Here is an 11,552-nt window from a genome sequence, read left to right on the forward strand (position 1 = left end):
TACATTCTCCCTCAAGTGTCTGTTCAGACCCCACAAGTGGGGGCAGGTGGGCTGCAATGTCACCTCGACATATGACAGAGGCCCCACCAGCTTACGATGCCCGCCGGGCTGGGTGATTGAGGATGGTTTCCTGGACTGGGGGTTGCCTTGTGCTGAGCCATAGCTATGGGCAGAAGAAGGGAAGCGAAGGCAATGAGAGTGGGAGGAGTGAGTGCACCAGGGTTTGGGCAGGGACCAGTGTGTGGGTGGGGGTATGGGTGGGGGCAGTGTGCAGACCTGTCTGGGGAGGACCCAGCGGGGGAGGGGTGGCAGGTAGACATCCTGACCAGATGTCTACCCAAGGGGCCCCTCTGAAGGCCTTGACTGTCGCACTCACTGAGGCCTGGAGGGGAGCAGGAATCTCTGTGACCTTCTCCCTGCTACCCCCGGCCAGCGGTAAAGAGCCAGGTCACGGGAAACTTCATCCTCAACCCCAAGGGCAAGACGGCCCCGAGCCGGACCTTCATCGCGCTGGGCCTGGAGTGGGAGCACTCGGTGGAAGATGCCAAGGAAAGCCTCAAGACCAGCGGGCCCCTGCCCGAAGCCGTCGCCGTGCTGGTGCGTCCCACTGCTGGTGGTGGCCCCTGCCACCCTCCCATTCTCGCCCCCCCATGCCCTGCTCAGTGTGTCCATGATGGGCTGACACAGGCCTGGTGCAGAGCGCCCACTCCCTAGGTCCTCAGGAGCCTGGCAAGGCCTGGCTTTTGCTCTTCCCTTGTGCTTAAAAGCTGCTGGGGGAGCAGTGGTGGCTCCTGGCTGGCAGCCCCCAGGGGCCACACACAGGGAGTCTGCGCTCCTTCATAGGGGGTTGGAGATGGGTGTGGGGCAGGGCTGGCTCCCCAGTTATCCTGCCACTAGCCAGCATTGGTGGGCATCATGGCAGGGTCCACAACAGGTCCAGGAGTGGCTTCTTCAGGTTCTTAATGCAGCTGCCCCCCGGGTGCTGTCTCCCGAGAGGAGGCGGGGCCACCATCCTAGATGGGAGCCGTCTCCAGCCAGGCCCTGAGGTGCTGTGTCCACCTGCCCTCAGTTCCAGCTGGTGGCAGCACGGCCTGGGGCAGACTTTGTTCCCAGTGCCATCCTCACCCGTTGGGCGGGATCTGTAGAATGCGCTCTCTGGCCGATCACTGTCAGCATGTTTATTAATCTAATCCAACATGTGTCGCCCTCCTGTCTGTGGCCTGCTGATTTTCAGCAAGGGTACCAAGGCTATTTAAGGGGAAAACAAACAAAGGTGCTGGGACAACTGGAGATCTAAGGGCAGGAGAATGAAGGTGGCTCCCCACCCCCCCAGGACTTCAGACAGAAATAGGAACTCACACTAGATCAAGGGCCTAAATCTCAGGGCGAAGGCCACAGGTGTCCTGGAGGAAAACAGAGGGACGAGTCTTTGTGACCTTAGATTCTTAGATATGGCACCAAAAGCATAAGAAACAGGAAAAAAAAAAAAAAAAACTGGACCTCATCACAATTAAAAGCGTGAATCCAAGGGCATCATCGAGAAAGTGAGCAGACCGCCCACAGAGTGGGAGAAATATTGCAAATTGTGTCCAGCGAGGGCCTCGGGCCCAGACTCTGCCTGCTGGCCACCTTCTCTAGTTGGGCGGTGTGGGTGCGCGGACGCACACGGCCCCTCGTCAGAGCCCGGGTCTGCGAGTGGGAAGCCCTTCCCCGGTGCACAGGCTGCTCTGGGCTCTGGAGTGGGCGTGCACTCTGCAGGTGCTGAGCCACAGGCCCATCAGTCTGATGCCCCCGGGCCGCGCCTGGCGCCACCGCCCACCTCCTCTCAACGCTCCCCGGCTCTGCGCCGACCTCCCACCCCTCTTTCCCATTCTGGCCTTGCTCCCCTTTTCATTCCCTCACCTGCTCTCAGGTGCTCCCCCTGGCGGAGGGCGGCCCCCGCAGCAGCCTGGCCTACAAGTACGTCATCCACGAGGACCTGCTGCCCCTGATAGGGAACAACAACGTGCTCCTGGAGGAGACGCACTCCTACGAGTGGGCGCTCAAGAGCTGGTCTGCCTGCTCCAAGACCTGTGGAGGAGGTACCCGCTCTCCTGGCAGCACCCAGGGGCTCTGGGAAGGAGAGGAGGGTGGGGGCTGGTGTTGTCTCCATTCAGTGTGTGCCTGCTCCTGCCTCGGTTTCCCCATGGTTTCTGATGTGTGGAAGACCATCCTGGGCAGGGTCTTTGGGATGGGGCTCAGGGCTAAGGAGGCTGCTTGAGTGGTGTCCGGGCCGGGCAGCTGCCCTCTGAGAGCTCCCTGAATGTGGGAGGAGCGGCCGCCCAGGCCACTTCCATGTCAGGTTATCAGGCTGAGGAAGGAAGGTGCCCAGGGACTGTGCAGAGGTGGGGAGAGGAGGGTGAGGTTTGTCTTCCAGGCTCTGCAGTGGGTGCTGTCCCTGAGGCCGTGGGCCGCGCAGGGGGGTGGGGGGGCGGTGCTGGCCACACCAGGCCCACCGCAGCCTGCCCACCCCACAGGTATCCAGCTCACCAAGTACGGCTGCCGCCGCAGACAGGACCACCACATGGTGCAGCAGCACCTGTGCGACCACAGGAAGAGGCCCAAGCCCATCCGCCGGGGCTGCAACCTGCGGCCCTGCTCCCAGCCCACGTGAGTGCTCCCACAGTCCACGTGAGCACTCCCCACCCATGTGAGTGCTCCCACAGCCCACGTGAGCACTCCCAGCCCACATGAGTGCTCCCCACACACGTGAGTGCTCCCACAGCCCACGTGAGTGCTCCCCACCCATGTGAGTACTCCCACAGCCCACGTGAGCACTCCCAGACCACATGAGTGCTCCCCACACACGTGAGTGCTCCCCACCCATGTGAGTGCTCCCACAGCCCACGTGAGCACTCCCAGCCCACATGAGTGCTCCCCACACACGTGAGTGCTCCCCACCCATGTGAGTACTCCCACAGCCCACGTGAGCACTCCCAGCCCACATGAGTGCTCCCCGCCCACGTGAGCGCTCCCCATCCACATGAGTGCTCCTAGCCCACGTGAGCACTCCCAGCCCACGTGAGCGCTCTCACAGCCAGCGCCAGCCGCCTGGCCTGTCCGTTCTCCCTGGGGCCTCTGGAGCAGTAACTTCCACGTCCAGGAGAAGGATGTCGCTTCTGCTGCGTGTGTCTCCAGGCGTTCCTTCTCAGAGGGGGAGGCTGAGGGCCAGTGTGGAGACCTCCCCTCAGTGACCCAGTAGGGCCTGTGGAGCTGAAGGGCACTTCAGTGCCTCCTGGCTCCGGTTCCCAGAGCCGCCTCCCCTCTGCCCAGCCATCAGGAGTCCAGGGACACGGCCATGATCTAGTAGCCCCTGAGTGGGCCTCCCTGGCCGGAGGACACAGGCACTTCGAGCACAAGGTCGTGTTCTTGGGGTTACTTGTAGGAGGGGAGAGAGCTGTGATGGAAGGAGGTTCACGGTCAGGTCTCTGAGCCATTGCAGAGCAGCCCCACCAGCTTCTCCCAGCTTCGCTGGTCCCCCAGGCAGGGTTGAGGGTGGAACCACAGAGGGCCTCTCTGTCATCCTGCTTCCCCTGGGGTCCTCGCTGGTTGAACCTTGGTGCTGGCGGGGCCTCCCTGACTAAGAGCAGCTCCTCCCCTTGCAGCCGGGGGAGCCCCAGGGCCAGATGTGGTTCGGGCCAGGGCGAGAGCCTGCTGTGGCCTCGCTGTGCCCAGCCCCTGTCCTGCGCAGGACAGCAGCATCACAGCCCCCTCGGCTTCCCTTCTGCCTGTTCCTTTGCTGTCACTCAGCCTGTTTTCTGTACAACTGTTTGGTCATGGAAAACACAGGGCTGGTTCTGCCTGAGATCCTGGCAGGTCATTCTCCCCCTGGCTTGGGATTATGTCCTGGTTTTTAAATGAAGAGGTTGACTTTGCTGGGAACTTGGCTCATTCAAAGATGTCCCCGGGAGCCTAGGGGGATGAGGAGCTGGGGCTGCCCCACCCCACTCCCATCAGAGTGGTTCTGCTCTGGGCTGACCCCAGATGAGCAGTGCACAGTGTCTGTGCGTGGTAAACTCTCAGATACGTGAGGAGCGTGCAAACACCCCCAGTGTGAAGGTGGGGTAGCTGAGGCTGCGAGGCACTGGGAGCCCGCCCATGGTCACTCTGGGAGCCAGGACTTAGAATGCTTTGCACCTGCTGTTGGATGAGGGCCAGCTGGGGAGAACAGTGACTCCCCGAGTGAGGCCCACAGCCAGGCAGAGCCCACTCTGACTGCAGCCTGCCGCTCTTCTGGGGGTGGGAGGCGACCCTGGGAGGAAGTGTCCCCTCCATCCCACCTCCCCTTCTGTCCATTTCCAGGTGGGTGACAGAGGCATGGGGCGCCTGCAGCCGGAGCTGCGGGAAGCTGGGGGTGCAGACTCGGGGGGTGCAGTGCCTGCTGGTGGTCTCCAACAGCACCCGCAAGGCCATGCCTGCCAAAGCCTGCCCCGGCGAGCGGCCTGAGGCCCGGCGGCCCTGCCTGCGTGTGCCCTGCCCCGCCCAGTGGCGGACAGGAGCCTGGTCGCAGGTGAGTTGTCCTCCGGAGGTGGGAGGGGTTGGGGAGCAGGTGGGGCTGTGGGGGTGGGGCGGGGGGTAATGGTCTGAGGGATTCAGTGGCATTCCCTGAGGGCACAGAGCTTCCTGCTCTGTTTTTTCTCAGAACGAAGTCAGAGCTCCCGTGGCTCTGTGCTGTGTCCTCGAAGCTTCACCCAGCGCTAGGAGGGTGTGTTAATGTTCCATGTCCCAGGGGAGGAAGCTCAAGCACATTTGCGCATTCCAGAATACTTGCTGAGCACCAGCTACATGGCGAGGCTTTGTCCTAGGAGTGCGGGGAGCCTAGCATCAGCGAGGCAGCTCTGTCCTCTGCGAGCTCCCAGCCCAGCAAGGGAGACCTAAAAGAAAAGCAACCAATCACAGACGCTGCTCCAGATTGTGGGGCGTAATCAGGGCCATGCGATCAAGATGGGGCTTAGGCAAGGGGGAGGGCCTCTCGGAGGAGGTGTCTTTGAAGCTGAGACCTGCGGGGGGAGCCGCAGGAAGAGACCCTGGCTGGGACAGTGTTACAACATTTCAGAAACCAAAAGGACCGTGGCCTGGGAGCCTAATGGAGGGGCAGGGGCTGCAGGCGGCGTTGCGGGGTGGACGGGGAAGCAGCACCACAGGGCTGTGTGAGGAGTTTGCGTTAACCTGAAGAGCGGTGGGAGGCTTTCATGGGCTCCAGAGGCCCCTGTGGCAGCTCTGCAGAAGCCCCTCTGCTGGGGGCTAGAGTAGGGAAGGGGGTGGCTGGTGAGGCCGTGGAGCCCTGCAGGTGCACGGCGTAGGCCCCAGAGGCTGCCGCAGGGAAGCCTTCCTGGGTCTTGGGTTTCTCTTGAACACCTGCCTGACGTGAACCCTGAAGACACCATGCGAAGTGGAAGCAGCCAGACAAGTGGTGCAGGAGTTCACAAATGTGAGGCCCCTCCGCAAGTCAGGGACATAAAATAGAACGGTGGTGGCCAGGGGCCGGCGGGGAGGGAGGCAGGAGGGCGTTGGTGTCTAATGGCACTGCAGTTCCAGTTTGGGAAGAAGAAAAAGTTGTGGAGACGGGTGGTGGTGGCCGCTATGGAGACAGATGGTGGCGATGGTTGCTATGGAGATGGGTGGTGGTAGTGGTTGCTATGGAGACAGGTGGTGGTGGTGGTTGTACAGTAACGTGGCTGTACTTAATCCCACCAACTTACATTTTCTTATGTGATTACGATGAACCTTGTGAGGGAGATTTTATCCTGATTTTTAAAACCTCATTTGCTCAAGGAGGCAAGCACAGCCATGCCAGTTGTAGCAACCACCAGGCACTAGCCTAGGGTTGCTAGCAGGGGATTGGAAAAGGATACCACAGTGTGACCTGCTGCCACCTAGAAGCTGAGAACCCTGAACCACGGTGTCAGGCAGTGCCGAGGTTGGGTGGTTAACGTGCTGGCCGTGTCTGAACAGGCCTTCGTGGGCAGCCCTCCGTGCTTTCTGTTTGGAATATCACACAGTGATGGCAGCTTCCAAAGACCCGAAATGCCCATGCAGCGCCTGCAGGTTTTAGGCGCTTCTCTGTCATCTGTAGCTTCGTCTGTTCTGACACAGACAGACAGATTGCTGAGCCTCAAAGGAATGAAACAAGCGAGAGATGAGGGGTGGCGGAAACTGTTAGTGCCCGTGAGACTGACAAAGGCACCCAAAGCCAGTCGCCGCTGCCACTGCTCCTGGCGGCGGGCTGAGCTGCTTTCTCCGGGCTGTGTGGCCCTGGCCCTCAGTCTGGCTTGGGCTCTCAGGGAGAGGAGCTCAGCGGGGTCTTCCCCATGCAGGCTGTGAACAGGGCCTACACACAGGCAGCCCAGGGGACAGTGTGTGTGGCAGCACCCACACCTTCCCCTCTCAGGGAAGAAGATGCTTGTGGACAGGGCCTGTGGGCTGGTGTGGGGTCGCCGAGTCACAAGATCCATGGGTGTCAAAGCTAGAAGGGCCCCCAAGACCCTGCCCCTAGCTGTCTGGTCTCCAGAGCTAGAAACCGAGCAGCAAGGTGGTGACGTGACAACGCAGCCTCCTGCATCCTGTCCAGGTGTCATCGAGGAAAGGGACCTGCCCTGCTCACACCATGCAGTGCGCAACAATGGGGGCCTGTGGCCTGAGCCCCGAGGCACCCGAGAACAGGGGCACAGAGCAGACCCGTGGGTGCAGGGAGAGTAGCTCGAATGGGGCTCAGGAGGACCCTCTCAAGCCAATGCGTGGAGCTGCGGCTCTTGGCTGCGGTGTTTGGTTCCAGGTGTGGGGTCCTGGTGGGGCTACTTAGGGCTACTGCGTGTCCCTCCGGTGCAGAGAAGATGGGGCTCCCTCCTTTGTGAGCTGTCTGTCCTCGCGTGGGCTGGGCCGTGAGCTCACCGGCCTGTCCTCTGTCTCTCCCTCCACCTGCCCCGCCCCCGGCAGTGCTCTGTCACCTGCGGGGAAGGCATCCAGCAGCGGCAGGTGGTGTGCCGGAGCAGCGCCAACAGTCTCGGGCAGTGCGAGGCGGCCAAGCCAGACACCGTGCAGATCTGCAGCCTGCCCCGCTGTGGAGGTGAGCAGGTGGGGCGACGGGAGCCCGCCCCCCAACACCCAGCCCAGTCTTGCCTCCCGGACCCTTAGACATCCCAGAGAAAACCAGCCCGAGGTGTCCTCAGGGACTGGTGTGGGCATGCCTGTCCTTTGTGTGAATGGTGTGGTCTTGTGTTTGCGAACAACCTGCACATGCCTTCCTGTCTGCTTCGGATCAGCCCTAGGCCCCGCGGAGCCCCTAGTAACAATGCAGATGCTGTGTGAGCACCTGTTGCTCTGCGTAGTGTTGAGACAAAGGACAAACAAGTTCACAGCCACAGCTGTCTTCATCACACAGCTGGCTGCATCCGCGGCTGGATGGACTTTGGAGGCCAAGGGCTGGCTGGGCTAGAGCTGCCTCTACCCACTTGCAGGGACTCTCCCGAACGACACGGTGAAGGCTGATACCCGGGAGCCTGTGACCACAGAAGAGCCGTGGGTGCCACCCTCTGGGCCCCGACCTCCCACGGACAAAATACCGGCAGGTACGTACCTCCCCGCTCCCCAAGTGGTTGGAGCAGCAGGGCAGACCCAGCTCGCACCTGTCTGTGTGGGCTCAGCCTCCCCGAGCCTCGGAGGGGCAGGGCAGGAGGGCCCGCGCTGGGCTGGTCCACGGCCCCGTGCCTGCAGCTCTGAAGTACTGCCAGCATGCCGCCCAAGTTTGGTGCGCACTCACTGGGTGGCTAAGTCTGACCTGAACCCACGGGAAATCATTTCCTTGTTTGCTGTGGAGATACCGCCCTGTTTGGTGACAATGCGACACCCCAGATGCCCCCTGTGAGTGCGCTGTCGTAGCAATGCAGAGTGTGAATTCTCTGGCCCCCAGAGCTCTGAATTCTGAGCCGTAGCTCACTCTGGGATTCTCAGCTAAGCAGGGGTGTGCTCCAAGGCGGCCCAGGCTCTGGGGAAGGTGGCAGGGTCCCTGCTTCGTGAGAGCCTGCACTCCCAGCTCTCCGCTTGCCCAGCCTTGGATGCCTGTTAGGTGCCAGGCTCTGTGTGGGCCCCCTTCCTAGGCCCTGCCTCTGCTTCCCTCTCCCACCCTCCTGAGGTCTGGGAAGGTGAGCAATGGAAAGACGTGCGCCTGACCCCTGGTGGGGGGGCATCGGCTGTGTGACCTGCTGCAATCGCTGTGCCTCTCTGAGCTTTGTGACCTCATCTGTAGAACTACAGGGTCCCATGGCCCTCTGATCTCGCTGCTTCCCTGCTGCCTGCCCAGCCTCAGGCCGGCCAGTTCCTGGATCTGCCTCCTCTGCCTCCCACAAGGAAAGGAAGGTGGTTCTGGTCCCAGAATTCTGGCGCCCTCTAGGGGCCACTGGCCTTCTGATCTCTGATCTGTTCTAAACCCACAACCTACACTCTTCCCTCCTCCCTCTGTCCCTCCTCAACACTTCAGGGAAAGCAAAGCTCTACTTTTACTTTCAGTCTGGACTTCACACAGCAGCATTTGTAGGTGATGTTTAAGCAAAGCGAGTTAGCATGGCGAGTCCTCTGTGCCAGGCGCTGTATGAACGCTAACTTACGATTCATTGCAAGTGTCAGCACTAGCCTGGTGTTTCTTCAGTGACTTGTCCAAGACCTTTGCAGCTTTTTAGTGGGAGGGCCTGGCCTTGAGCCCAAGCCTGCAAGTCTTGATTGCAAGTCTCATGTGGAGGGCATACTGTTGCCCACGTGTGCTGACCGGGGGCCAGGCGTCTCACCTGCTTCTCACACACGCGGGCGTCCACTCTGGCTGGAGTGGGTCAGGTCCTTCCGATCGATTGGGAGAGGCGAGGCCTGTGGCAGCCCCATGTGCAGGCCACGCTCCAGGCTGCCTGGGCTCTGGGCCAAGGGTGGGCACCGGCTATTTGTGAAGCGCCCTTGGGATCCCAGGGTGCAGCCGCGGGTGAGGATGCACCGCGTAGGGCCGTGGTTCTCACCTTTCCTCCGTGCTCAGATTACCTGGAGGGTGTGGTTGGAACGCAGTGCTGCCCGCCCCACCCCCCAACTTCTGCTTCTGCGCCACCTGAGAAAGTGCATTTCCCAGCAAGCCTCTGGGTGGTGCTGATGCCCGGTTGGGAGGCTCCCAAGTTGGGAGCTGCTGCTCCTGAGGCCCCGCCCCTCTTCTCCCTGGCTTGAGGGTGGGGGGTGCTTTCTGGTGAGCCCAGCAAGGGTGAGAGGGAGGCGTGGCTGCTGACAGGCCTTTTGCTGTGTGCAGCAGAGCCCTGCGTGGGGGACCGGTCCATCTTCTGCCAGATGCAAGTGCTTGATCGCTACTGCTCCATCCCCGGCTACCACCGCCTATGCTGTGCCTCCTGCACCAAGAAGGCCTCGGCCCGTGACCCCAGCCCAGACCCCAGCCCAGCCTCACCACCCTCCTCCTCCACTCCTGGTGACCCCTCCCCAGGTGCTGCGGTGCCCACCGAAGGGCCGGCAGGAGCAGATCATCAGCACAGTCCATCCACAGAGCCCCCAGGACCTATGGACGCGAGCTCTGCGGTCACCCAACATCGCCCTGCTTCCCAGAAACTGAGCCCCCAAGAATTTGGGGACCTTTTCTCTACCACTCCCCAGGCAATGCCTTGGGGCTGGACCCGGGTACCTGTGCCAGCCTCTGAGGTTACAGGACAGCCCTGGGAGGACCCAACACATGGAGGCACCAGCCTTCCTACCACCTCCCCGGTGACATGAGCCCAGCCTGGCCTGGCCTGCCAGTCACGTTTACATGCTGTGCCCCTCGGCACCCCCAGCGCCCCCAGCTCAGGGGACACGCAATGGGGCGGGGCAAGCACAGACTTCCTTTTAAGTTATTTCCTTCTTGTTCTCCTGTGGGGCCGCGATACTCTTTGCTGGTGACAGGGGTGGGAGCGAGAGGATGATCAGGGAAAGCTCCAACCTGAGATACCTCAGAAGTAGCCCAGCAGGGGCTGGGCCTCACGGGGCCTGTGTGTCCCTCCGGCCTGCACCGAGGGCCAGCTGCTGCCCCTCCACCTAGAGCCTGGCCCAGGCAAGTCTGAAGCCCACACTGGGAGCCGTCTGGGCTGCCTGCTTCTCCAGAACTCGTGGGGACCCCAGTGGATGCCCCAGAAAGGCAAAGCAGGGGCGGGGCTTTGGGGAGGCTGTACACAGAGCAGGCTGAGAGTGGGGGCAGGGGGCCTTCCCTGCTGCCAGGCTGGGGTAGGTAGGAGGCCAAGGGCTCCATGCAGCTCCACAAGCTGAGGCCGGGAGCGGAGTCTGGGCAGCACCTGCAGCCACATCCTGTCCTGCAGACGTCACCTCTCATTATTCTGGTGACTCCAGTTACAGGCTGGCCTCCCAGCCGAGGAGGCTCAGGACCCCCTGGACCCCAAGTCCTCATTGTCTGTGGGGTTCTGCACTGGTGCTTGGCCCCTGGCAGGACCAGGAAGGGAACTTCGGTCATCACTCTGGGTGGCGAAAGGGACTGGACACAGAGGAGATGGGAGGTCTCAGGCTGGACCCCTTGGAAGATGCTCCCTGCCAGACACAGCCCCCGCCGGAGTCCGGGCCTACTCCTGCCTGGCCTGAGCAGGGCTGCAGATGTGTGGTGCTCTGAGGGGCGGGGCGAGTGCTGGCTCCAGGGCGGAGGACCAGAGTTGGAGCCAGGCCTGGGGATGACAAGGGTCATCGGGGCTGAGGGCCCAAGGCAGATGCCAGTGTCTGCCCCAGGGCCAGGTGGGGAGGACACACTGACCCACAGTGCTCAGGGCCTCTGCCTGGCTTAGCCTCTCTCTGTATCACCTGTGAGGGGCAGGCAGCAGCCGTAGACCCTCTAGCTCTCAGGGTGCCTCCTAGGGCCTCCCTCTCAGGGTGTGCACTCATAGAGGGGCCCAGGGAGGCTTGTCGGTGCTTCTTTCCCAGAGCAGTGGCTGTTCTGAGCCAGCTGGAAGAAGAGGAGCGGCAGGCCCCTGGCCTGCATCCCCTTGGGGCCCGAGGGTGCCAGGGCCTCCTCGGGTGCTGTCTTCCACATTGCCCTGCCCCTACCCAGGATGCTGGGGTGCGTGCTCTGCCTGTGGGTGCAGGCATGGCCCACCTGCAGGTGGGAACTCTTGTGCCTTGGATATCCAGACCTGTAAACGTGTATTTATTAACCTTGCCCTTGGTGTGTTGTTTTGGACCCAAAAGATTGTGCTGTGTTTTCCTTTCTCTTTCTTTTGGACGAAGAGGACCATGAAGTACTAAGGGCCTGGGCTGCATTGTCACAAGATGGCTGGGAGGAGGGCAGGACATAGCTGGTGTCCATGGAGCCTTGATCCTCAGCCTCCCTGGCTCGGCCCCGGAGGTCCTCTGAGCAGCAAGTCAGGGCCACGGGACAGGAACAGAGCTGGGGCCCAGGATCCCTTTCAGGCTGCACCATGGAGGGGCTGTGGGGTCCTGGGCCAAGCACCACCAGGACTTGGTCCAGAGGGTGGAGGTGCTGGGAGGTCACTTTGGGG

At 61.8% G+C, this 11,552-nt stretch overlaps 1 protein-coding gene across 4 annotated transcripts in view; it reads left to right on the forward strand.

Moving 5' to 3' along the window:
- The window catches only part of ADAMTS14 (ADAM metallopeptidase with thrombospondin type 1 motif 14), a 72,905-nt gene extending 61,662 nt beyond the window's left edge, over window positions 1–11,243 (forward strand). For 3 of the 4 annotated variants that reach the window (XM_062214742.1, XM_062214744.1, XM_062214745.1), the window contains exons 16-22: window positions 434–597; window positions 1,913–2,081; window positions 2,517–2,649; window positions 4,342–4,549; window positions 6,976–7,105; window positions 7,497–7,607; window positions 9,317–11,243. In XM_062214742.1, the coding sequence (XP_062070726.1) occupies window positions 434–597; window positions 1,913–2,081; window positions 2,517–2,649; window positions 4,342–4,549; window positions 6,976–7,105; window positions 7,497–7,607; window positions 9,317–9,789 (1,388 nt within the window). In that variant the 3' untranslated portion in view covers window positions 9,790–11,243. The remainder of the gene's footprint in view (window positions 1–433; window positions 598–1,912; window positions 2,082–2,516; window positions 2,650–4,341; window positions 4,550–6,975; window positions 7,106–7,496; window positions 7,608–9,316) is intronic. The other variant, XM_062214743.1, reaches the window with a different exon arrangement.
- The last annotated feature ends 309 nt before the right edge of the window (window positions 11,244–11,552 follow it).

Source organism: Lepus europaeus, chromosome 17 (genome assembly GCF_033115175.1).
Source record: "Lepus europaeus isolate LE1 chromosome 17, mLepTim1.pri, whole genome shotgun sequence".
Taxonomy (NCBI): Eukaryota; Metazoa; Chordata; class Mammalia; order Lagomorpha; family Leporidae; genus Lepus; species Lepus europaeus.